Here is a 27456-nt window from a genome sequence, read left to right as displayed (position 1 = left end):
ATTTTGCTTTTAAAATGAATGCTATGGGGCGTTATGATGCCGTTCCCTTCCGCGCTTACCAGCTGACTGCTTACCTCCGTATGCACGGCTTTCCCGCTGTTACCAGTTTGTCCAGTAGCTCGCCTTGTACATCGGTGGAATCGAGATGCAGAGAGGAGTTCACCATGACTATGGGCTCCGAGTCTGTCGAAGAACGGTTCCAGAAAGCAGGTAAGACAAAAACAGAAGCCAGAAAATAAATAAATAAATAACAGAGTGAGAATGTGGTAAAATCTGAAAACGTGATAAAAACCAGACGAGGGCTTTTCTTTTTCTGGATTGCTTTTTAAAACTGTCGTTTTTTAAAACTGGAAGTGAGTGATCCGCTCAATCGGTGCTTTTGAATCGGTGCTTTTGAATCGGTGCTTTTGGATCGGTGCTTTTGGATCGGTGCTTTTGGTTGGGTTTAGAGAAGAGGGTGGTTGAGGTGATCGGTCGGTCAATCATTCAGTCAGTCGACAGCAGCCTCAGGTGAATTTACGCAAGAACAGCACTCGCAAATAGCATTTGTGAGAAAAATTTGGGGACTCAAAAAGCATACACGGCGATTGCGACGGGATTCACAAAAACTGCAAAAAAAATTAAAAATAGCTCCTGATATGTATTTGGTGCTCTCCAAGAATGTATATAGTGGTACGATTTCAGAATAAGCCTGGGTTTGGTTTCTAACATTTTTCCAAATACCTTCTTTTGTATTAAAAAATCAAGTAAAGGTTTGAAATAAGTGAGTAAATGATGACATTTTTTCATTTCTAAATGAGCTATCCGCTTAAGATATTACATATTACAAAATTTCGCAAATTTTTTATTAAATCATTTATTTTCTTTTCGGCTTAGTCTCTTTATTAATCTGGGGTCACCACAGCGGAATGGACTGCCAGCTTATCCAGCAAATGTTTTACACAGCGGATGCCCTTCCAGCTGTAACCCATCTCTGGAAAACATAGATACACACTCATTCAACTCATACATTACAGACAATTTACAGAAATGCATTTTCATTGTTTGTTGACGTTGCATTAGTAAGGCGTGAAATTCTGCTTATAAACATTGGTTCAAAGTTGAAACCATCTGTGACTGCTTCAAAGTAAGAAAGAAAGACAGAAAGAAAGAAAGAAAGAAAGAAAGAAAGAAAGAAAGAAAAATCTGCCTCTAAATGCTAAACTGAGAGCAGAGCATTACTCCAGAAATGTAGATAAATTTGTGACAGCAGCTGTTCTTAAAGTTTTGTCAATACATAATCAACAGGACATGAAAGGCCAAGTGTGATGTCGACATGAAGTAAAACACACATGCAAAACAAGGAAAAGCTACAAGTCAAGAACTTATCCTCACAATGTGGTATAGCAGGTACAGTAGCATTTAATAAACAACTGGAAGACGTACTGAACAAGATCAGTGGAAAGAAAATGTTGAATGTGTTTGAAATGACTGGAATTCAAAATTCAGCATTTTAACATGTATTGATTTTATGATTTAAATGCTTTTACTGAAACTTAACTTAACCATTACAATCTAAAGTCCAAAAAATTTAAACAGAATCTGGGTAAAATTTAATGGAATATGTACATTAAAGTTGCTCGTTGTTAGTTCATGTTAACTCCCAGTGGATTATCTAAAGTTAACAAGCATGACTATGGATTTGAATAATGCATTAGTAAATGCTAAACTATGATTAATTATGGTGGCTTCACTGGCCAACATACTATATATATATATATATATATATATATATATATATATATATATATATATATATATATATATATATATATATATATATATATCATATTACATCAACTTCTTCTTCTTCTGAGGGTGCTTTTACACCTGTGAATCGATTTGGTTGTTCCAAAACAGAGATTAAAATTGTTACAATGCTGCTCTTTCTTCTTGATGTGGTTCGCTTTCACACGGCAAAGTTTCTAAATGGACCAAAATAGCTAAAACAGGTCATGTGTAAGTTAACTCTCCTTACATTGGTCACAGTTTCATAGTTTATTTTGCAGAGCTCTGCTGTCATTCGTGCTTATTTTAATTTATGGCGATGAGCAATAAGACAATATGTGTAAAGCTGCGCTTTAATTTTGAATGGTGACGCCGACAGACATCATCACCAAATATAAATCAGAGGTAAGATGCTCTCATACAGAGCCCTTGACTAGACGGCAGTTCGGTTAATGTTCCTAAGGGATAAACAGCTCTCGTTAATAGTTAACATGCTTTCACTTTCGTATTTAACATGAAACGCACATTTACCGCTAGGAATGACATCCCTCTCTACTCATAATTCTCTCTTCATATAGCCATATATGCCTATTACATATCCATAATACGCTGTGATAAAGCCGGGCTCAGATCATTTTGCTTTCTCACTACAATCATTCCGCTCCAGAGTTCATTTCAATCGAGCCGAGACCACCTCATTCAGGCGATCTCGGGTCGATTGATTTGGCGCGGATCTGAGCGTGATTGCTGGTTTCACATATGTCAAACGAACCTTGCCAACTAGGCAATCGAAACAGGTTCTGAAACAAAAGTCTAGGTGTGAAAGCACCCTGACACTAATTTCTATTTGCATCTCCTCCTAAACCGTTCACGCTACAAAAACCAAACTAACACAAAACCTCAAAACTGCTCTGACATGGGTTGCTATATCTTTTCCAACTGATCAGACTAACGGTTTTCCAAAAACTGACTCGGAAAAGTCCCATTGACTTAGAATTGGAACTGTAATACTAGCCTGATCTCATGAGGAAACGTAAGTATTTTACGTTTTATCAGTTTAGTGGCTAATTCATACAAATTTGAACGAGTTCAGCCGTATGAAAATGTTCAATTTTAAAAAGGGAGTGTGGCACCTAACCCCACCCCTAACCCCAACCGTCAGTGGGTGATGAGCAAATCGTACTAAACTGTACGAATTAGATCATAGGAATTAGCCACTAAATCAAAGTTACGAATTCCTGAAAGATTGTGTTGGTAATACAGACTTAAGATTGGGCTCATTTAACTCCAACTACCAATCTGCCAATAACAAATGACATTTCAACTTACTAACCACACTCTAGCAACCACTTATGACACCCTAGCTACTCGTCACCTTAGAATTATAAAGTTCTATCTGACATTTTTGTTAAAAATGAGTTATTGACATTCTTATTGAATGACAACTTATTTACATTATAGGATGTTTTTTTAGGTTGTTTACATTTTAAGACTTTTTTTTAAGACCTGTTTGCTATGAAATGCAAAAATTTTGAAGCTCGTTATCTCAAAATCATTCAGAACGCAGATAGAACCTTATAATTCCAAGGTGACGAACTGTTCCAAAGACTTCCATTGTAAAAAAACTGCCATTGACTTTACATTGGACATACAACTTACCAATCCATAGGCCTACTAACAATATACATATCCATACTAGAAACATACTAACAATATACCACTCCATACTAACAATATACTAATCCATACTCGAATCATACTAACAAACATTTTAACAACATACTATTGATACTAGAAACATGCTAATTCATACTAGAAACATGCTAGCAACATGCTAATTCATACTACAATCATACTAACAACATGCTAGCTAATAAATGTTGTACATACATTATTGCTCATTATTAGTTCATGGTAGTAAATACATTAATTATTGAAACCTTATTGTAAAGTGTGACCGATAAATTAGTTTTGACACCATTTAACTCAGTTCTTGTCATATCTAATAACCATTTTCTAAACTACAGTTAAAATGCTGTGAGAAATGGTATCGGTTTTAGTTTGACTGTATATTGACAGTGATTGAACAGGATGGTTTCTGTAATGACAGACTGTCATATTAAAAACTTCACGTGACAGGTGAAGTCTCTTTATAAGGAGACAAAAACCTGTTAGTAAGGCCTGAAGATTGAACGTCTCTCTTCCTTCTGTGGACCCAACCCTTGTCAAACCTGTACGACCTGCTGCTGCAGTTTTCTCAGCGTTCAACACAATCCCAACCCCCTTGTTCCTCGAGGAGCATCATTCATATTTACTAAATTTTTTTACTTCCTTGAGTGAGGGAAAAAAATGTTCAGCTATTTTCTTGCGATCTTGACGAAATGGGCCTACCTGTTTTCTTTTGAACGTGACAACTCCAACCAGTTAGCCGACTGCAAAAGTCAAGATACTCGTCAAGGCACATGTTTGAGAGTAAATAAAGCATCAAATCCTAAATTTGTTACATGATCTGTTACATCTTGTTGCATCTTTATAATACCAGAATAATACAATCACACTGGTATTTATTTTAAATAACTAAATGCAATATAATATGTATTATTATGTATTACAAATTGTGATAATGATAATAATGTAACTGAAACGAACGATGCAAATAATGAAATACAAGAAGCTAAACAATTTTAGAAATGTCGCCCGAGGATTCTGTCATCTAAACTAAATAAAAGCTCCTTGCACTTTAATATTAACAATACAAGATAAAAGAAGCAATTTATTTCAACCCAGGTTTATTCTGAAAACGTAGCCCTGCAGACGCTTCTGGAGACCGTGAATTGTAGCCGGAGGTACGCATGGCTGCATTTCTTTTTTTTAAGCAAACTCTAGGAGGCGGTATGACGCCGTTCCTTTTGGCGCTTACCGGCTGGGCGATCTCTGGTGGGTTCATGCGAGAACAGTGTGGGTGCAAACGGCACACAACGAAAAAGCGCACACATCGGCCTCTCGCGGATTCGCAACAACAGAAACTCCAAAAATAAATACCTCCCGGAACGTATTTAGCGGTCTCAAGAAACGTCCACGGGGCTACGTTTTCAGAATGAGCCTGGGTTGATTTATTTATTTTAAGTTGACGTTACAAGAAACCAATTATTTGTTTTGATAAGATCACAAATCAGACAAGGGCTTTTCTTTTTCTGGAAGGCTTTTGCAAATTGTTGGTTGAGTTTAGCGCGTCAATCGATAAAACTGGTGTGGTTCGGGGAAGGAGGAGGGTGTTTGAAAAAGTCAAGGTTTTAAAACCGCCAAAATTTTCTGTAATACCATTCATAAGGTATGTGTAAGATTTTTGTGTTTAAATTTTTTTGTTTGAAAGAAGAAATATCCAAAGATACAGTTTTAAATTGTAAAGTAATTTTGTGTTAGACAGCACAAGTCAATGATTCATTTGAATTATATAGCCTGACATGTTTACTGTTCTGAAATAATGTAAATCCTTCAAAAAATAGAATATATTTTCAAAGGGAAAAAAAATAGTTTTTTACCCAGACATTTAAAAATAATATATCTTAGTGCAGTGAGCATGATACCGTGATACCTTTTTTATCCAAGGTTATCATACCGTCAGAATCCTATACCAGCCCATGCCTAGTTTCACCAAAACTGGACAAAAGATTGAAAATTGGATAATAGAAGATTAAAAAAACGTTGCCTTGTATGATGATTCTCAATTTCTGTTACGACATACACATGGTAAGGTCAGAATTTGGCGTCGACAACCGTCGATCCATCATACCTTGTATCAACGGTTCAGGCTGGTGGTGGTGGTGGTGTAAAGGTGTGGGGGATATTTTCTAAGCACACTTTGGACCCATTAGTACCAATTGCGCATTGAGTCAACACCACAGCCTACCTGAGTATTGTTGCTGACCATGCTCATCCCTTTATAACCATAGTGTACCCATCTTCTGATAGCTGCTTCCAGCAGAATAACGTGCCATGTCATAAAGCCCGAATCATCTCAGACTGGTTTCTGGAACATGACAATGAATTCACAGTACTTAAATGGCCTCCACAGTCACCAGACTGAATCCAATATAGAACCTTTGGGATGTGGTGGAATGGGAGATTGACATAATGGATGTGCAGCCGTCAATATTGACCAAAATCGAAGGATTAAGCCAGTTCTGAAGGCAAAAGGGGTACTAGGAAGGTGTACCTAATAAACTGCCCGGTGAGTGTACAAATAACGCCCATACCAACTCTAGCAACATTTTAGCTGTCTTTTTCATTAATATTTCTTTTTTTTTTTTTTTTTTTGTTATTTTTGGATATACGTTTTTACATTCTGATTCCAATGCCTAATTATCAAATTTTTAATATTTTTAAAATTTTCAAATGAAATATTCTTAATAATAAAATATAATATTTCCTTTGGAAGAGTGCACTTGCATTGTGATATTATTTAGTCATTCTGGCATCATATATTGTGCATTAAAATGGTTTTAAAATGACAACAATATCATTTATCGCAACATTTGTTGGTCCAATACAGCAACAGCAAACAACAAAAAAATAGATATTGTGACAGGCCTACGTAGGACAATCGCTAAACATTATAGACCCAATCTGCATCTGTATTCAACACCGCTCACAAAAACACATTGTAATTCTAGGTGTCATAAAGGGCCATAGAAGGCTCTGGTTAAAATCTATTCTGAAGATGCTGAAAGATCAAAGAAGCATATCCTTGCTTATCAATGGACACATTTATTAAACTGCAGGATGTCAAACGTTTGGCTGCCCTTCTCAAACTCTTAAATATTTGACAAAGCAACACTTTCACAAATCCTTGCTTTTCGGTAGTGATCTAAATATGCAGCCGCCCTAAAATATCAACATGTTTTGTCTGATGCATGTTTGCATGTGATTCATAATGGTCTCCAACAGGGCTTCCTCTCAGAATCCCAGATGTTCACTGTCCATCACACAATTTCCTCTCCAGACATTCATACATTCAAGATCATGACCAGCATGCTGGCGGATGCTAACATGTGGCCCACAACACATGTAGTCAATCCACAGCAAATCAGTTCACCTGACAGAAGCAGCCCAAAGCCACTACTTAGTTTCCATATAAAGATGCAAATTAGATTTATAAAACTGAAACATTTGCAGAAAAAAGCACCATTCCCATCCAGTGAGTCAAAGAGAACTTATGAGAACAAGAGTTACTTATGAAGGTATTGGGAGTGCAGATGCTCAAGACAGTTCTGGAGTTAATAATACTGAACTATGATGATGATGGACTTGATCATGGTCGCTCTGTTGCTTCCAAAGTATGTCTTAAAACACTGTTTTAAAACTTCATCTCCGAGGCCATCCCCAAAAATGCCCCGCAAATAGGCCTTTAGCCCAAAACCCAAACTTGAATTCTTGCACATGGCTAAGAAAACAACGCAGTAGCGCACTGCATGTGGAAAGAATCCGTCACACATGTCGAAGTTCAGACTAAAACAGACAAGCAGATGATCAACAGGAAATTAGAGAAAGAGTGACAATCCTGAAGTCTGGATTTACAGACACAGCACACCTGACCTCCAGCCGCAAGTGCTGAAAGACACACACACAAAAGGTCAAGCCTAAATTCTAGATGACAGAAGTGCTTGTGCAGATCAGTAAGTGAGTGCTCCTCGTGCAGGGTCCTGGCCAGAAGCACAAAGAACACACTGCAATGCTATTTCAAGCGCTGAGCTCATTCAACACTCTTGTCATGTTCTGCAGATCCTCTTGAAGCTTCACAGACAGTGTTAAGAAAATCGCTACAGGCACGTTGGAAAAATGCCTCTACTAACATGTTCCTATGCATACTTCATATTTAGGTGAAGGAACACCTCGGCATACATTTTTGCAAAACATTCATCATTCATTTATTTTCTTTTCAGCTTAGTGCATTATTTATCAGGGGTCGCCACCGCGGAACTAAACCGCCAGCTTATCTAGCATATGCTTTAATCCTGGTTTATACTTCTGCGTCAAGTGACCGGCGTAACCCACGGCGCATGCAACGTGCGTAGCTGTGCATTTATACTTCTGCGCGCTGTCTCTGTTGGCCTGCATTAACACTTCCGAAACGCTAGTTGGCAGTGAGGTGTAAATGTTCCTCTGTGTCGAGTTTCTTCGCTGCTTTTTTGCTTTTCCTGAACACTTCTGGGATGTAAAAGTGGCTCAAACTCGCTCATGTTGAGGCAGGAACCGGTGGACGTGCAACAACTTCAACTATGAGGTAAACACAAAACAAAACTTTCCATCCGGAGCTCCTTCACGGGACTCCACACTTGTAAACAATCGCTCCATCAGGCTCGCACCATTCGCGCGGCTCTCGGTCCCGCCCAGACTCGTCAGCGCTACCAAGTCGACCAATCACAGAGCTTGCAATACGCGTCGTTGCGACGTGTAGTTACATTTTTTGAGAGGTGCACGTCAGCGACGCCGACGGCCACGGCGAAGGGCTATGCGTCAGCGCCGTAGCATATGCCGGCGTTTGACGCAGAAGTATAAATCAGCCTTTACGCAGTGGATGAACTTCCAGCCGCAACTCGACACTGGGAAACATCCATACACTCTTGCATTCACACTCATTGCATTCACGCTTATTCAATTCACCTATAGCGCATGTCTTTGGACTGTGGGGGAAACCGGAGCACCTGTAGGAAACCTACGTGAACACGGGCACATGCAAACAGAACATGCCAACTGACCCAGCCGGGGCTCGAACCAGTGACCTTCTTGCTGTGAGGCGATCGTGCTACCCCCTGCACCACCGTGACACCATTATTTTGTAAAACATTAAAAGAAAACGCCTAAGAAACAATGACATGTTTTATTAATTCAATGTATGGTATGCATAAATTAATAAAATATATACATATTTAAATTTTCTTGATTCATTTCATTAATTTCTTGCATACTGAATTTGCAAAACATGTCACTGCTTGACTTAAATTAAAATAATTTAAAGCTAGACCTTAATTTATATTGTATATTCATTCAGAGTTATGTGGATAAAATATATATATGTCAGAATTATTAGCCCCCTTAAATTTTTTTTTCTTTTTTAAATATTTTCCAAATGATGTTTAACAGATCAATGAAATTTTCACAGTATGTCTGATTGTATATATTTTTTTTCTTCTGGAGAAAGTCTTATTTGTTTTATTTAGAATAAAAGCAGTTTTTATTTTTTTAAAAAACATTTTAAGGTCAAAATTATTAGCCCCTTTAAGCTATATATATATATATATATATATATATATATATATATATATATATATATATATATATATATATATATATATATATATATATATATATATATATAGTTAAATCTCTTAATTACTTAATTACTAAGTTACCTTTCAAAGTATTTAGAAAATAAATTTAAATACAATTTTAATGAAGTCATTAGTAATTATTACTTTTTGAAGCCACTTAGCCAACACTATTTACATGTGTATAAATAATAATATAATCCATAAACAATGTATGTTTTAAATAATTAGAAATATATTGCTTACATGAATGAACAATATTCGTGCTTAACAGAAGGACAAAGAAAAAAGGCCAATCCTAATAATGTTTTTGTAATATTAATGACAAATAACATAATTGGATGAACGCAAAAAGCATCTGTATGAGTATATATAACTAAGTTAAGAGCTGATCATTGTATATTCTGGTAGGACCGAGTCTACTGGGGATCATTTATGTGACAGAACAGTTCATACTTCAGCAAGTCCTCTAAAGGGAACTTCTGTTGTATTTTTATAGCCTGTCACATTTGTTACAAGACATTCTCCTCAGATTGCTCACTGTAACCTCACACAACCTGAAAAACCTGCTCAATCTGTGCACGGTGAAACCGAGGGGCTGAACGGACACGTGTGATGACTGAACCAAGTGATCTTAAAGGACTGCTTCTGAAGAATGGGATTAATGCACTCCCTCTAACAGCTGTAAACGAATCATTCCAATGAAGGGTCATTTTTAACACTCAACACCAGCTTTTAAAACTCAAGAGAGAAAGAATGAGCAGGACGGTTTTCGTTTCGTCATGAACAGGCTGGTTTTTGGAGTTATTCTTAAAGACTTAAAGCTCATTAACCTACATGAAGTACAGAGACGTGCCCAGTATTACATGACGGCTTTACAACTATTTTTCTTGACACACATTTACACTTACAAATCAATGATTCAAACTCAAACCAGCTTATTCTAGAATCACAAGCAGTTGTTTTTTCTAAATCTAAATGAAATCAAGTAGATTACGACAAAAATGGTTTATATAAGGTCAGCATAGTAATAGTTTATGTCAAAAAAAAAAACTTGTCGGGCACATTTAAAGGAAAAAAGTTATTGGAAGAAATTTTAAAAGACTTAATTTAAGGATCAGTGCAGAACTAAAATACTTAATTGCCATTTTAAATCTTGTTTGCCAACAATAAACTGCTTGTTTATTAATAAATTGCTTGTCTGTCAGCAATAAACACTTTTTCTTTTCTATATTTTGACAAGTACAGGTAAAACTGTATGTTGTTTCATTTTCATCTAATTGTATTCATCCGAATGAACATGAAACAGTGTTTCACCAATATTTAGAGATTTTTTTCCCTCCACAAATGTTATTTTAATTAAAGTAAGGGTTTCACTTACTCTTAATATTCTTCTATGTGAGTAAAACCAATTGAGCACAATTAACTTCGATACAACACCAAAATGTGACGTCAGAGATACAAACCAAAACAAAAAGGTTAATCAAAATAAACTCTTGAAAAAAAACTATGCTAGATAAAAACTAAAAAGCCATATTTGACTTTATTTAAAGCACACACTTTAAATTATTTGGAGACTCTTGGGGCATAATCCTGTGTTAGGTTATAAAAAAAGCTTGCTCCGCTGAATAAGTAGTACAAACTTTCTCATACTCATCGACTGCTGATACTCGTGCATGTGTGTATGAAATATCAATAATGCGTTTTCGTCGGTGAACTCACGTGTGTGAGCGCGCAAAGCAAGATCACTGTAGAAGCTCCGAAAAAATGCCAAAAATGAGAATGATGTAAAAACTGCAGGCAGCGCGAGCGCAGAGCCTGTATGAGACAAAGGAGCGCAATAAGAGTTTTTCAACTTACCTTAAACGCAAAGCTCTGCTCTGCTGCGCGCAAAGGGGAGATTTCAGGCTTTATCGCAGGAGCTCATTTACAAAAGCAAACCGCGCTGATGTTTTTGAAGAAATATTTCTCCTGATTTGACAGTAAAGCTGGAATGTGAAGTATGACTTCGGTATGAAATCACGGCGAACTCGAGCGGAGCGCTGGAGGAGGAGTCAATCGAGGAGGAGGAGGACAAACCTCCACCCGCTCCAACTTCACCAGCAAACCACAGACGAGATGCGCTCAGCGGCTCCGCGTGTGTGTGCCCGCGCGTGCGTGTTTTTGGGACATATTAGAAAACCAATGTGTATAATCACATGGGCATTATCAAGGTATTACAAGGAGATTGTGAATTCTGACATGCTGGTTTCCCCATTTCTCCAAAGGCGTATCTGAATTGTTTGTACACAGTTCCCTCAGGCTTGACTAAATTAGGATATCTAGGCAGGTTAGGGTAATTAGGCAAGTTATTGTATAACAATGGTTTGTTTTCTAGACTATCGAGAACATATTTTGCTTAAAGGGGCTAATAATTTGACCTTAAAATGGTTTTCAAACAATTTAGAACTGTTTTCATTCTAGCCGAAATAAAACAAATAAGACTTTCTCCAAAAGAAAAAAATATATATATACAATCAGACATACTGTGAAAATGTTCTTGCTCTGTTAAACATCATTTGGGAAATATAAAAAATAAATAAATAAATCAAAGGGGGCTAATAATTCAGACTTCAACCGTATATAAAGTATATTTTATAATATATATCCAATTTAAGTCTAATTTAAGTGATCACAAACTTCAAAATAATTTGCAATAGTAGTTGTTTCCAAACAGGTTTCCCATATCCTATTCTCTAATAGATGGTCAAACAGATAACTCTGGCCCACTGGCTGATGTGAATAGTGACTTTTTTTCTTTTCCTTTTTTTTTAATAGTGCACCGTTTTCAACTCAAAGGAGGAATTAAAAGTGTCAAACTCATATATATATATATATATATATATATATATATATATATATATATATATATATATATATATATATATATATATATATTTTTTTTTTTTTTTTTTACAGAATTTAGACTGAAAAAAATGTGTCGTTTTAACTTTTTATTTCAATATTAATTCTGAAGAGGAAGAGTTTACTGAACACATTCATACATGTGGCGTATTAAATTTATGAAGCCTTGTTGAAACAGCACCACCCCAAGGACAACTTCACCAATTCATCATAGAAATGAATCAAAGAAAAAGTTCATGGTTAGCAGAGGAAATGGTACTGTAAAATAGGTCGTAACCAAAAAATAGTACACATATAAATTATTTTTGAATAATTTATATATTTCTGATCATTTTAAATAAGTGAGAAAAGAATAACGCTTGCATTAAGCCATGTTTTACAGCATCACAATGTCTCATAAGATCTTTTATGCATTCGTGTTGTTTTCATGAAGAAAAAAAGGTAACACTTTGCAATAAGGTTCATTAGTTAATGCATTTACTAACATGAACTAATCATGAACAACACATGTACAGCATTTATTAATCATAATTGAACATTTTCTAATGCATTATTAACATTTAAGTCCATGCTTGTTAACATTAGTTAATGCACCATGAGTTAACATGAGCTAACAATGAACAACTGTATTTTAATTAACTAACGTTTACTAACATGAATAAATACTGTAGTAAATGTATTGTTCATTGTTTGTTTATATTAGTAAATGCATTACTTACAGTTTTTCTCAGTCGCTTTGGTACGTTTCTCACAACACCAGTGCATTTCTGCACAACAGTTAATTCATTTCTCAAAACAATTAGTACAAACTGCAAAACCAAGCTGATAACCTACAAAAGCGCGTCACATGCTCAAAATGGATAGTTCATTCCTCAAAAGCAAGTATTGATGTCAATCAAAGAGTCAGTGTCATCAAAATGAAAAGTCCTGACACCATTGTTTATGAACAAGATAGTCAAATGGCTTTGTCATGTTTTCATTATGTCAGTTTAATCTGTACACTTTTTCAATGCAAAAAGTCAGATTTTGGAAAAACTTCGTGAAAATGCTCAAGATAGTACTATATACTATTTGCACAGCCATTTGAAAACTACAGTAAAGTTGGACATCACTGCATTTAGTGAGTGTATCTAGTACAAAACACTGAATATGTATGTTTCACATTTTTCCTGCATTTGCTCTTTACAATTTGAATTTTTTCACAGCATTGTGCAGAAGAATAAATACACCCTTATTTACAACAAATATAAACTTTCTTTGGGTTGAACTGTGCACAACTGTAAACAATATTGCAGTACATATTGGAACTCAACCAACATACATACACAGGTCTTTACAGTTTTTCTTGTTTGCTTTGACCTGGTTAAAGAAACTAGGTTCCACTTCATTTTCCTTTTCACTATCCCAGCAGAGCAAAAGACCGGTCTTGCAAATGTGTAAACTCTTTCTCATTGGGTTGACACATTTTCCCCACCATTTTTCAAAACAGCTAACACGGATGTCATTCAAACAGTCCAAACTCCATTGTTTTAGTTATGGTAACCAAACAGAAACCATCTATTCCTAACTATTAGAAACTACCAACATCAATATGAATTCAGTGAAGCACCAGTTTGACACTCCTTTACACAAATCTTCAATAAGCAATCAGTCTGCAAACCTTATAAAACGGTGGAAGCTCTGTGTTGTTCTGTGACAGCATGGATGGAGGAGGTCAATAGTGGCTATGTCTTATACTCCCAATAGGTTTGACTGTATATTGGTTTACATGTGTTTCTCTAATATTTACAGTATTTTATTACTTTTGACTGTTTTTACAGTATTTCAGTTTTCAGCCACTGTTTGAAAATTGTCATGAATTCAATGTAAATGTAATCAAAGCATTTCGTATTCTGGATTCAATTCTTTGCAAAAAGGCAAATTTGACAGCCCAAATAGAAAGACAACAAACGGCATTGGCAATAGGCTACAATGACAAGCAATGGTGGTGCACTGAGTTCTGTATTTTGTATTTTGTTGTCCATTGTGTAATGATTAATTGAAAGAGCTCATTGTTTGCAAGTTGTGTTGTTTGAAGGTAAAACTAGCTTTTGTTGCATATTTTAAATGTTTTGACACGATATGTGCCTTTTGCAAGCAAAATGTGTCATTTTGACCATGAGTGCCGCTGTTTAGGCCTGTGTGTTAACTGTTTTGAAAATGTGGAGTTTCAGTTGACAACTACATCCAAGCAATCGAGAAAAACTGTAAATCATTCATGAAACTGTTTAATTTAGAAGACATTTTCAGTAAAATAAAGATTTAAACATTTTTTTATAAAATTAGCTTGCAAGATTTTGACAACTAGTTCAACATTTTTGTATATAATGACTCAAGTAATGAAATAAAGACTATTAGTTTTATATGGAATGACTATTCGGCATTTACAAGTTTAGTTCATTTTGACTGACAGGACATAAGCAGATGATAATGTTATAAACAGCAGAGAGTTGTATGAAAGCAATTGATGCATGTCCGAAAGCATTTGCAATTTGCTGAAAGGAATGAGAAACTGCTTCTAGGATGGGCACAAATGACTAATTGTTTTGAGAAATGCATGACCTGTCGTGCAAATGTAAATAGTGTAGTGAGAAATGCACCAAAGCGACTGAGAAAAACTGTAATATTAACTAATGAACCTTATTGTAAAGTGTGACCGAAAAAAAAAAATAATTTCCTTGATTTTTTTTAAAAATGCGTGGTCAAAAAAACATCATAACAAAACAGAAGAATATACAGAAAGGCATTTTCATTTTTTTAAATAACTTAAATGCACACTCATGTATGTTTTCATATATTTCACACCACAGAACATTGTCATATCATTGACAATCGAAACATATTGCGCACTAATCATTTACTTTTGATGTAAAAAAAAGAAAACCTGAACACATAAATCTCAATACAAACCAAGATAAAGTCAAACATTCATTTTATGTAACCTGCGTTTACCACATCTATGCAGCACATGTGTGCATGTGCAATGCCTATGTTCATCACATTCAGGCACAGTGAACCTCCCCAAAAATGTCCCACATCATCAAAATTTCCTTGTTACATAGAAACTCCAGTTCGTAAATTTTGTATCTTGTGTTCATTCACAGGCCAATTTGCCATCAAAGCTGGACAGAGCAATAGCAAACGCCTGCACCGCACACATGGGGTAATTATAGTCCAGAGTGAACATGTCATCTGCCACTCTCCCGAACTGCATCACGATGTAGCTGTCTGAAAAAGAGAGAGTTTGCTTTATTATCTTCATTGTCACAACACACAAAAAAGACAACACGCAACATCAATGACACTATAAACATTCCCGGATAGCATACGAATGTGGGCCACTTTAGGCAGTTATGCGACACTGGTGGTATTGCTTCGGCCTAGACAAAATGAATGTGAGCCTAAAGTGGCCCACTTGTACAATGGCAAAGGGAGGCCTTTTGACAGTGGAAACGGTGATAAAAGCGTACCGAACTTAACTGTACCGTACCACTCAGTGGAAACGTGCCATAAGAATATAAGCCGTATCACTCACTGTCTTTGCTGTGAACAATCTGGAAGTTCTTGACTGAGGCCTGCGTGACTCGACCGGAGAAGTTGAGCACATATGAAGCCGTGTCGTCATTCCAAACTGGTGTTTTGTTGTGGAGTTCAATCAGGTTGTCCATCTGTCTGTTTTGGTAGCGCACAAGTATACTGTCGTTCTCCTAAAAGTAAAATAAATAAATAAATAAATAAAAAATGGTAAGCTCCTTACTTTTAATATGTTTTTTCTTTTTTTATCAAAAGTCAAGTTTCATACCATCCTGATTATTAAAGATTTTATAGGTACATATTATTATAAACGTTTTATCAATGGCTTTAAAGGGAAAGTTCAACTGATGCTAAAAATGATATCTAATTATAATTAAATAATTATAAAATAATTCCCCCATATTTCCTGAATCTTTTAATTCAAAAAAATTTAAATTTAAATTTTTTTTTTTTAAATTTAAAAGTTATGCACCGTTGACTGTGAAATGTATAAAAATTCCTTCTGTTTTAATTGTGTTTTCCATACTGTTGAAACTTTTTCTGATTGGGTTTGTAGTTAGTAGTTTCAACTGAAAATGGGTTGTAATCAACTTTCTGTTACATTTCAGAATTCAAATATATAACGGTAACTCACAGTACGTGGACGTATCGGCACTCGCTCATTTTCGTCATCCATGCCCGGGATGACCACTGACATTTTTCTGGGCCCTTTAAACCCCAACACATTTGTCTCCTGCACACAAACACAAGCATCTTCTGTGAAACAGATTGTCAGTTTACCTCCACGTTAACTGTTGCGCAGTAGAAGTGAGCACTCACATAAATGATAGCCACCAGCTCCTGCCGGGCGTTAGACATGTCTCTGAGGGCACGATCAGGGTTGAGGCCATTGTCAAACACTGTGAATTTTGTACCCATGAGATTGGACCTGGAAGGAACAAAATAGAAAGTTTGGTTGCTCATCCAGATAGCATACGAATGCGGGCCACTTTAGGCAGTTATGCTGCACTGGTGGTATTCCTTCAGCCCAGGCAAAATTAATGTAAGCCTTAAGTTTGCAATGGCAAAGAGGGGCCAAAGATTTTAATTTATATATGGGTCATTTAAGACAAAGATTTGGCAGTTACGCCAAAATGTAATCTGAATGTGAGCCTAATGTGGCCCATGTGGAAAATGATCAATTTGGCCCAAATGACAGAGGACAAATGTGGGCCACAGTTGGCAAAATAGTGGCATAATCATTTAAAGGTAATCTGGGTCTAAACCTAAAGTGGCTCACATGTGTAGGTGCAAATGTGGCCCAGTTATCGTAAGACATTTGGGCCACTTTCGGTAAATATTTGGCAAAGTAAGCTCTGGCTATTGTGGCTGTGAGCCTAATGTGGCCCAGAGAACATTTGGAAAATGTGGCCCAGTTATCCTAAAACAAATGTGGGCCACTTTTGGCAAATATTTGGCACAGTAAGCTTTGGCTAATGTGGCTGTGAGCCTAAAGCAGCACAGAGGAGATATAGCAAATGAGGCCCAGTTATCTTAAAACATATGTGGGCCACATAGACTAAAGTCACCATCATGGAGAAAAGTGTTTGCTTAAATTGGGCTCATAGCCCTGAACCTCTTAATATAAATTTTCCTTTTGGGCTGCTGTAACTGTTAAGAACTTTGCTTGAGAAGTTTGTTCATTACAGCAAACAAAATGAAATGTGGCAGAACCTGTGATTAAATAATTTAATTCAATGATGTTTACCAATGTATTATCCATTATTAGAAGTAATAGGCCGGATTTGGGCCAGAATAAAAGCAAATTGTGGCCCATAATAGGATCAGTTCAGATTCATTTGGTTGAATTCTGGTTAATATGTGGTATTGCTTTTGCTTATTTGTGGCCCAGATCTAACAAACAGGAGCGGACTGCCCTCCCACATAGCAAAATTTATCTGGCCCAGCTCTGGCCCACACAATCAGGTTTTGCTTGGCCCATATGCCGCAGTAAATTACGGTACATGACTGGACCAAATCTGGCTTCCAGACAAGGGCCAAACACAGACCATATCTGGGCCAAGTCTCAGCCAAGTTAATAACTCATAACTGGGCCTGAACTGGGCCAGATAGGTTGGTGTGTCACGATTGCAATGAAATTGATAAACCCATGGAGTGATGTGCTTTAGGCAAACTATGGGGATGCTTTTTCTCAAAGTGACCTGATTGGTAGAATTTTTTTTCTTTACTCAAAAATGATTTTAGTGTATTTTAAATGTGGGTCAAGACTGGCCAAACTCACATGGCCCACATATTAATTTTTTAAATCTGGGCCAAATACTACGTTTTTCATCTGGCCCAAATCTTGTGTGCCGCCTTAAAAACGGTGCCACCACTGCCAAACCCGGGCCAGGTTTGGTCCACATGCTGTATGCCAGTGCCGGATGGATGCCTGCTGTGCCAGCTTTATGCCAAATCTGGGCCAGAATTCTTTGCTACTAGGGCTAGAGCCATCATTCCATTCAGTATGTGGTCCAGATGTAAATGTGTCTGATGTGGGTCGTACCTCCAATTCACATTCTGTTCAAAGATTGTCTTCTTGTTGCTTTTGCCATTGCTTTTTCATTTGGTTTTGCCAAAGTAGTCTCATTACCATATTTATTAGGGGGAGGAGCCAGGGAGGGGTTTTGCGCTCATGCATGTGCGCTCAGTTTAACATTAATTCGGATGTACAACGAGAATATGCGTGGGATTCAGCGTACGCAGCGTTTCATACGTTTACAGCTTTGTGCGTACGCAATGTTTTAGTTTGAATTCAACGCAAGTCTTCATACAGGGGGCCCCTGGTGTTTTGATGAAATCTTTGATATAGCAGTTTGAATTTCATGTTTTTTCAATATTGTAGTTTTTATGTTTTCTAAACGTACATGATTTCCATTTAATGTTTTTAAATCATAAGATGTCATTTTGTTTTATTCTGTGTTAATATCAGCAGAGATTGTATTTTATAGTAATGATAGTACTTTAAAATATCATCCACCATCAAGTGCAAAAAAAGAGAGAAGCTGTTGAGGCTCTTGATGCTTTTAAAGAATTATTATATTTTTCTTTGAATCTATAGATTATTGTCCTACTTAAGAATGTGACATGAAATGAGTGTTAGCTCAAAGTAACCTAATTGTAATCCAAAAAAAAGATTACATAACCAAAAATGTGCCAATAGCCTAGTGGTTAGTGCATTGACACATGGCACCGAGGTGCTTGCAGCGACCCGAGTTCGATTCCTGTCTTGAGGTCATTTGCTGATTCTTCCCCTATCTCTGCTCCCCACACTTTCCTGTCTCTATAACTCCACTTTCCTATCAATAAAGGTGAAAACCCCTAAAAAATAATCATAAAAATAAAATTGCTGACTACACATTTTGCTACGTAATTTATAAATCAGTAACTTCCCTCAACCCAGCTCTGGAAGCAAGTTACCTCAACTTTCCGATAAAGTTATCTCCACCCCGTGATAGATCAGTGGCATCTATGGAAATCAAATAATTCGATGTCGCACTCTTTTTTCTTTTTCGACCAGCCAATAGGAAAACCTGCAGAATAAGACCAAACGGGAAAGAGTCATCAATTTGTGATTGTTTTCTTTATTTTGAACTATGTGTATGCCACTTGTAGCCTCAGTTACCTTCTTGTCATTGTCTAAATGGAGGTAATATGTGGGGTAGAAGCCTCTGTCCATCCCACGCTTGTCTCGCGTCACTTTACACTTAATGGTGGTTCCCTGAGGTGCAGGTTGAAGAACAAACTCCTCAAGATCATCAAACTCAATCTCGGGAGATGGAGGTCTCTCCTCCTGTCATATGAGGGATAGCACTGATCAGATCATACAGAGTTTAAAGACCATCTAAAGTAAAATCAAATCATTCAAATAGGAATATGTATGGCTGAGAGACTTGTGTCTAAATGTTTTTTTGTTTGTTTTTTTTTAATCAAAGAAATGTCAATCTGGTATTACGAAATACTGAATCAGATTTTATTTTTGAGGTCTGTTGCAACTTACTTTTGAGCAACTCTTCTTTTTTTTTTGTTATCGAAAATTGTTTGCTGCTGTTATTATGATTATTTTACTGATCCTGATCCATTCAGCGGCTCCTCAACCCACAATTATTAGTATAAGCACAGAGTAAAGTTATAAAGTTTTGTTTTGTGTATGTATGTATGTATATATATATATATATATATATATATATATATATATATATATATATATATATATATATATATAGTCACCACAGTGTAATGAATTTTAAAAATTACTATTTTTTATCATTTTTTACATATTTTTTATTTAACTGTAAATGCTTTTTCTGTTCTCCTAAATAAATAAATAATCAATCAATCAATTAATCAATCAATCAATCAATCAATCAATCAATCAATCAATCAATAAACAAAAAACATAAATAAATAAATAAATAAATAAAAATAAATAAACAAATGAACAAACATACATAAATAAACGAATGAACGAATAAATAAATAAATAAATAAATAAATAAATAAATAAATAAATAAATAAATAAATAAATAAATCTCCTCCTGTTGAAGTATGCAATGGCTCTGATTGTCAGCTGCATCAGTGTGCTTTAGTTTACTCTGGTTTTGCAGGTTGGGGTCACAGACAGAGGTAGGGTTTTTGTAAATTTTAGGGTTTATAATGTCACAAATTCTACCACCTGTTGTTGGGGTCTTTAAAACTGAATAACAAACAAATAAATAAACAAATAAATAAATACATTTTCCTTTGCATTGAATCTTGAGCATTATAACTTTGCAGTAGTTGTTTATGCTTAAACAGCAACATTGCAATTATAGTAAGCTCAAAATCACAATAAATTATTTGAAAAAAAAAATGGGTTGTTTTAATTTCGTTTTTACTGTAAATCTCTAATATGTGCAACCTTTTAGCAAGGTCTCTTATTAATCAGAAAACAAGGCTTCATGTATAATTATTCACCATAATGGAAATAAATGCCTACTTATTTTTCTTTTAAACATTTTTTTTCATAATATATAATTAAGCACACAGACACACACACACTGAACACAACAATTTCTACCAAACTGGCAAGTTAAATAAACTTAAATATGCAAGTTTTGGGAGACTCTGTTGCTCAATTGAATTGAGGCAACAAGTTTACTCAATTAATTTCGTTCAGTCAGCTTGTTAGGGTTTTCAGTGCAGAATTGCAAATTTATATCATGTAATTGACAGAAAAAAGTCAGAATTCTAAAATAAAATGGCGCAAATACGAGTTATGATGTCAAAATTCTGAGTTTTAAAGGAGTTTCCTGTTTTATAGACTTTTAGAGATCTTAAATACTCTTTTCTTGAGTTCTCTGCTCTGCACACGATTGTGACTTCATTTCTCACAATTGTAAGTTCACATATCAAAATTCTAATGTAATAACTTACAACTTCAAGTTTACATCTCATAGCTCAGAGAAATAAAGTCACAATAACCTTTTATTATTATTATTATTCAGAGGCGGGAACAGGCTTCCATACATTTCCTCAATTTAGAAGAGTCTGACCTTTTTAGTTTTCTTTCCTTTGCCTTTCTTCTTTTTGGACACTTCTGCATCCTCATCATCACTTTCATCAGATTTAGCAGCATCTACATGTGAAATAATAATACAATTGATTATATGGATAACCATATGCTATAATATGCTAAATTAACTTTTATTAATGTTGCAAACAAAGACTGGGAAGTTTGGACTTACTCTTCTTCTTGTTTTGCTTCTCCTTGTCTTTGCTGCTCTTGTCTTTTTTCTTGTCTTTGTCTCCTTCGGCGTTAAACATGGAAGTGGAGGTGGCGGATTTCTTTTTGCTCTTGCTGGGTTTAGTTTCTGGTTCACTCTCCTCGCTGTCGGACTTGGTGGCTGCAGCTGATATTTACAAAATCAACAACTTGCATTTCTTGATATTATTAAAAACACCATCATCAAAATACTCGCAATTAATAGATTTTTACATTTTAATGATGCCTGGTCATATTTAATCCCAAAATAAATAAAGAAAAAAAATAGATGAAATGTATAGCATACTCATACTGTATATTGCAATTATTTTGCAGCTGTAGTTTCATTTTAACATTGTTTTATTGGTCACACTTTAAAATAATGATCCAATAGTTAATGTATTTACTAACATAATAGTAATGCATTTATAGGGTGTTAATTCATATTTAAACATTTGCAGTCATGACTTTGTTTGTTAAATAATGTTTTACAGTGTAGGCTACAGTGCACTCTCAGAAATAAAGGTACATGAGCTGTCACCGGGGTGGTACCTTTTCAAAAGGTGCACATTTGTACTTAACCACTTAAACTCTGCTGCTATTAGGGGATTTCCGCCTGGGTTTTGCCTACCCAAATTTAAAAGCTTTCCAAATCCATATGCAGAGGTGTAAATGCAAAAAATTGGTATCATTTTAAAGAAAGCCCTTTGAATTTTCATAAAACACTATTGAAAGTGTTTAGAATAACTGTATATGTTGTCTGTGTTATAATAAACACCTAAAAAAAGAGGCGCTTTTTGTATTTTTTTGTATAAACTCAAATTTGAAAGTGTGCCTTTTAGGTTCTGTGTGGTCTAGGGTGCTGTAATTAATTTTGGTTGTTCCTGCACATGTCTGTAATCATAGGAAAAAAGAAAAAGGTCTCTACCATAATCTATGCAAAAGTTATTGCATTCCAACTGATGAGAGGTGCTGTACAAGCCACAGAGACCGATCCTTGTTTACATATTTCACTATTCTTTTGTTTGATCAAACATAAATCACTGTGTTTGGACCACATCAGACATATAAAAGGATTACTTATGCACATCACCTCAAAAACAGAGGAGAATGGCCCTGAAGGGCACAGCATAAGGTAAGAGATGACAGCTGTCTGAGCTATCTGGGGCTGCTTATTGATCATAAATGTATAGTTTTCATTTCTGCGCCATGGAAACACCACAGTTCATTCAACAACTGTTTGGCATATGAATATAATTCAGTAAAAAGAATGCTAGAACTGCATGAGCACCGGCAAGAGCTTTCATTTGAGCTATAACTTGTACATGTGTCATATAAAAAAATATGAAAATGAACCAATGTAAAATACCTAGCTCGGGTATCCAAAATACTGTGTATTTAAGTGTAAATAACTTTTATACAGTAGAATAAAAACCAAAGTGATGCATATGTGCATAAAATATAGATTCTACACTTTCAAACGACACCACTTACGGGGGTCTGGTGCAACGCTAGCCCTTTAAATCTGAAAGCGAAAGTCGATGACGTCACGGTACCGGGTCCGCAGAGTTTAAGTGGTTCAAAAGTACCTCAAAAGTATATATTAGTACCATATTAGTACCTAAAAACATTTAAGAGGAACGCTTTTGTGCTTTTTATGTCTTAATATGTATCCTTGAGGTAATAATATGGACCTTTTAGATACAAATGTGAACCTTTTCTCAAGGTACCACCCCAGAGACAGATCGTGTACCTTTAATTCTGACAGTGTGTATGCAATTCACAAGCTACGGTATTAAAGAAAAGTCAAATTACCTTTCTTTTTTGCAATAAAATCTGGTTTGTCTCCATTTATCTGAAACATGGAAGCTGGCTCCTTTTTAGCCTTGGCTGTTTTTCCTTTGCCTTCTGATTCTGCTTTATTCTCTGCAGAGATAATGGGAGGGATTCACAATGAGAAAACGGTTAATAATTGACATATTTAGAATAAATATCTGAGTTATTTTATTTTTTAGTTTATCACTCTGGTGATTTAGTAGAAGTTAATGAACTGAAGTCAATGTAGAGTTCGTTCACAGGGTAATTTAGCTGAGTGTCCTTATGTGACAGTCAAGTCAGGACCAGTTTCCAGAATGCCCTGGGGTTATTCAGGTGTGCCAAATACACATAATCAGCAGAGCTTATAGTTAAAGAGCAGTGCATTGGTAAAGTCTAAAAGAGATAGTGGATACTTGGGTATGTGCATGTCAATATAGCATAATTTTTGGCACACTGTACAACAATAATTACTATTTTTACATTATTTTGAGGGGTAGGTTTAGGTTTGGGGCAGTGGTTGATATTAATAAAACACAATGTAATAGGATCTTTGCCCTCGTGTCTGCAGTGTAAGCAGGTAGATCCAGCCTGATCTCATGAGAAAACGTAAAAATTGTATGTTTTGTCAGTTTAGTGGCTAATTTGTCAACCCAAGCTCATTCTGGAAACGTAGTCCCGCGGACGTTTCTGGAGACAGCGGAATACGTCCCGGGAGGTACGTACGGCTGCATTTATTTTTTTAAGCGAACACTACGGGGCGGTGTGACGCTGTTCCCTTTCGCGCTTGCCGGCCGGCCGACCGCTTACCTCCTTGTGGAGGGCTTTCCCGCTGCAACCCGTTTGTCCACTCAGCTCATCGTGTACGTCGGCAGGCTTGAGATGAAGAGAGGAGCTGACCACGGCAATCAGTTTCGAGTCCGGGGAAGATCGGTTCCAGCAATCAGGTAAGACAAAAACATAATCCCAAAAATTAAGTGAACGAGTTTCATAACAGGGTAAGAACGTGGTGAAATCCTAAAACGCGGTAGAAAAAAAAAATCAGGGCTTTTCTTTTTTTTTGGACGGCTTTTGTAAACTGTTGCTCGGGTTTAGGGAAACGAGCAGGCGGGCGGGTCAATCGGTAAAATTGGTTGGGGTCAGGGAAGGAGGAGGGCGGGTCAGCCGATTGTCCGGTCGCGCTGTCAATCATCCGGTCAGTCGGACAGCGGCCTCTGGTGGGTTCACGCGCAAACTGCTCTCGCGAGAGGCTTTTGAGATGCGAAAAAGTGCACAACAGCGGCCTCTTATGGATTCGCAAAAACAAAAACTGCAACCGTACTTACCTCCCGGGACGTATTCCGTGGTCTCCAGAAACATCCGCGGGACTACGTTTCCAGAATGAGCCTGGGTTGTAATTTGTACAAGTTTGTACGAGGTTAGTCGTACAAATTGTACGATTTTAAATAGAAGACGTGGCACCTAACGCCACCCCTAAACCCAACCGTCATTGGGGGATGAGCAAATCATACTAAATTGTACAAATTAGATCGTACGAATTCATACAAATTAGCCACTAAATTAAAAAGTTACAAATTGCTGTGAGATTGTGTTGATAGATCGGATTTTTAACTGTCAATGAGTCGCACGTAAGTCATTAAAAACCATAGCAAATGACCCTGCAAAAACCCTGCGAACAGATTAAATTCAGAAATGGAGTGAAAAGCGCTGTTGTATGATTAGCAGTTAGTCAGCGCCTGCTCTTTTTTTCTTGCTCATTGCGCCATTGCTGTGTAAATGCAGACTATCAGATACGAGTCACTTTTAAAAGATGATGTAAGCGGGTCATCAAAAAAAACGGATGCAGTCACAAAATCGGAATTGACCATTAAGATCTGCAGTGTAAATGCAGCCCTAACGTCACAACTTTAATCTAACCTATTATTAATGTCTTTTGACTTGTGTGCCTGATGGGCAATAATAAAATGCAGTACAGAATGTAACGTTTACACACATCCACAAATTACATGTAAATGCATCAGCTTTTTTCCAGGGTAATACTCACTACTACTTTTAAAAGCTTTACTTTTTGCTCATTCTTTGAGTAATAGTTACAACAGATACTTTAACTCTATTTGCACTACATTTTTTGGGAAAGTAATGGTACTTTTACTTCAGATTAAATTTTTAGTAGTCTTTGCACCACCGCTTAATGAACAAGTAGCTCAAACTCGCTCATTCAGAGGTGGGAAATTGGCAGACGTACAACAAATTTAATCATAAGGTAAACATAAAGCTCTTTCACAGGACTGGACACTTGTAAACTCTTGCTCTATTAGGCTTCCAGCTCTCAGCACCGCCCACACTTGTCACCGCTACTAAGCCGACCAATCCCAAACCTTGTGGTACGCGTCGGTACAACGTGTAGTCACATTTTTTAAGAGGTGCACGTCAGCGTCAGCCATGGCGAGGGCTATAAAATCACACGAAAGCAGTGTATACAGGTGTGTATGTGTGAAAGGGGCTATTGTCTTAACAAATCTGTTAAAATCATTAAAAAAAAAAAGTACTCGAGGGTTTCGTGAACCTTTGAACAGAAACTGGGGGAAAAGGGTCGCTAATAATTCAGAAGGGCTAATAATTTTGATTTCAACTGCATACATACAGTTATTTTCCTTTCTGCAAAGTGAAATATATGCAAGAGAATAAAAATATGAAACAAACTGTGAGCATTTTTAAGCATCTTCACAGTCAGAAAAAAAAAAAAACACTTTAGCTACAAAAGTCCTTTAGTCAAGAGCAGTGAGGGATTTTCTCCTTTTGTTGTTTGGTTAATAATGATAAAAACAGGCGGCAGCAGGAATATTGTGCGCTGTAACTTTAATGTTTTCTCTTTCGCATGTCTTATGATTTTCAGCTTGTTTGTTTATTACACAAATGAGGATTAATATGAATAATTACTAAATGCGTTTTGACACCTATTTGACCATTAAAGCACTCACATTAAGATGACTTTAGATGTGTGTGCTCTGCTTGTCGCTGAGACTTAGCGCACAGTGTGAGAGGCGTCTGGCTGCAGACTCGGTGCAGTGCAATCTGAGCTGCATCCAATGCTTTATAATGTGCTCACCTAACCCCACCCCTAACCCTTCCCGTCACAGTAACGTCTCTCACTACATTGAGTGCATTGTGTTTGACATTGCATCGCTGAATGATGCAATCTCAGCTTGCATCATCAAGGCTGCATCCAGATACTATTGCACAGTGTGTGAATGAGACCGAATGCTGACCGCATGTTGCGTGTGTGCGTCGGCGGCTGTTTCGGTCTCAGGCGCGTTTTGCTCCCACACCCAAGTGTACCGTGCCAAAGCGCAAGACTCCGATTCAGAGCACTCACACTTCTCAAAATGATCCGGGAAACTGGTCTGGGCACGGTTCGAGTAGCATAGTGTGATGAGGCCCTTATGCTGCGTTCACACCAGATGCGGAACGTGCGTCAAGCGCGAGTGATTTACATGTTAAGTCAATGCAAACGCGAGAATAGACATACTGCCGTGCGATACGCGCGAATGGCGCGGCGCGAATAATGAAATTTGCGCAAATGGCGCGGTGCGCATGGTGCGATACGTGCGAATGGTGTGCCGCAAATTGAGCGTTTGATGCGCGAATCACTTGAGTTCGAAAATCTGAACTTCAGCGGACATTCGTGCCGCGTTAACCAATCAGGAGCTTGCTCTTGTGGGGGCGTGATTGTGACGTATCGCCTGTTGTCGTTGTCCCAGGGGAAATCCCCCAGCAGACACCGACAAGAAGTTTATCAAACTGGGCTGGGCTCAATCAGAAGCACCACTGAAAACCTCCATCAGCCAGGTTCAGTTTCTGGAGGAGATTATAAGCTTAAAGAGCTGGATGCACCTCTGAAAGGATGTAGTGGACTCAGACACGGCCCTAAACGTATCGACGCTGTTTATCATCCTTCATAAAGCACATAAACATGGTTATTTTCTTCATAAAATCCATGTTAGCCCTTTAGCTATGAAGCTAGAGTCACGGGGCAGACAGAAGCCCTGCCCATCACACGAATCCGTGTCTGTTCTGAAGTGAATTTGACACGCGAATGAAGCGGGGTTTGACGCGCGAATAAAGCGAGTAACCTCAAATGTTCACGCAGCTATTTACGCGCGAATAGCGCGATTTATTCGCGCGTTCCGCGTCTGGTGTGAACACAGCATTAGTCATTGTCATGTGAAACTGAGCTTTGCAGAGCAACAAATGTTTACAACTGGAAAGGGGGGGGGGGGTATATG

At 36.9% G+C, this 27456-nt stretch overlaps 2 protein-coding genes across 17 annotated transcripts in view; both read right to left on the bottom strand.

Annotated features, from left to right (window-relative positions):
• The window catches only part of tead3a (TEA domain family member 3 a), a 59723-nt gene extending 48624 nt beyond the window's left edge, over positions 1-11099 (bottom strand). The window contains 1 exon segment of the mRNA NM_001435891.2: positions 10956-11099. The gene's annotated coding sequence lies outside the window, so the exon portion shown is untranslated.
• A 1101-nt stretch (positions 11100-12200) lies between these two features.
• The window catches only part of tulp1a (TUB like protein 1a), a 51382-nt gene continuing 36126 nt past the window's right edge, over positions 12201-27456 (bottom strand). For 14 of the 16 annotated variants that reach the window (XM_087306460.1, XM_087306452.1, XM_087306459.1 and 11 more), the window contains 9 exons: positions 23171-23281; positions 21339-21503; positions 21147-21229; positions 19237-19404; positions 19032-19144; positions 16392-16500; positions 16207-16305; positions 15574-15745; positions 12201-15266 (listed from right to left, as the gene is read on the bottom strand). In XM_087306460.1, coding sequence (XP_087162586.1) covers positions 15133-15266; positions 15574-15745; positions 16207-16305; positions 16392-16500; positions 19032-19144; positions 19237-19404; positions 21147-21229; positions 21339-21503; positions 23171-23281 — 1154 coding nt within the window. In that variant the 3' untranslated portion in view covers positions 12201-15132. Of the gene's footprint in view, positions 15267-15573; positions 15746-16206; positions 16306-16391; positions 16725-18752; positions 19145-19236; positions 19405-21146; positions 21230-21338; positions 21504-23170; positions 23282-27456 lie in introns of all 16 variants that reach the window. The other 2 variants (XR_015523073.1, XR_015523074.1) reach the window with 1 other exon arrangement.

Source organism: Danio rerio, chromosome 23 (assembly GCF_052040795.2).
Source record: "Danio rerio strain M-AB ecotype USA chromosome 23, GRCz13ab, whole genome shotgun sequence".
In the NCBI taxonomy this organism is placed as follows: Eukaryota; Metazoa; Chordata; class Actinopteri; order Cypriniformes; family Danionidae; genus Danio; species Danio rerio.
The sequence above is the reverse complement of the archived record's forward strand: the minus strand, read 5'-3'. Positions and strand labels throughout refer to the sequence as shown.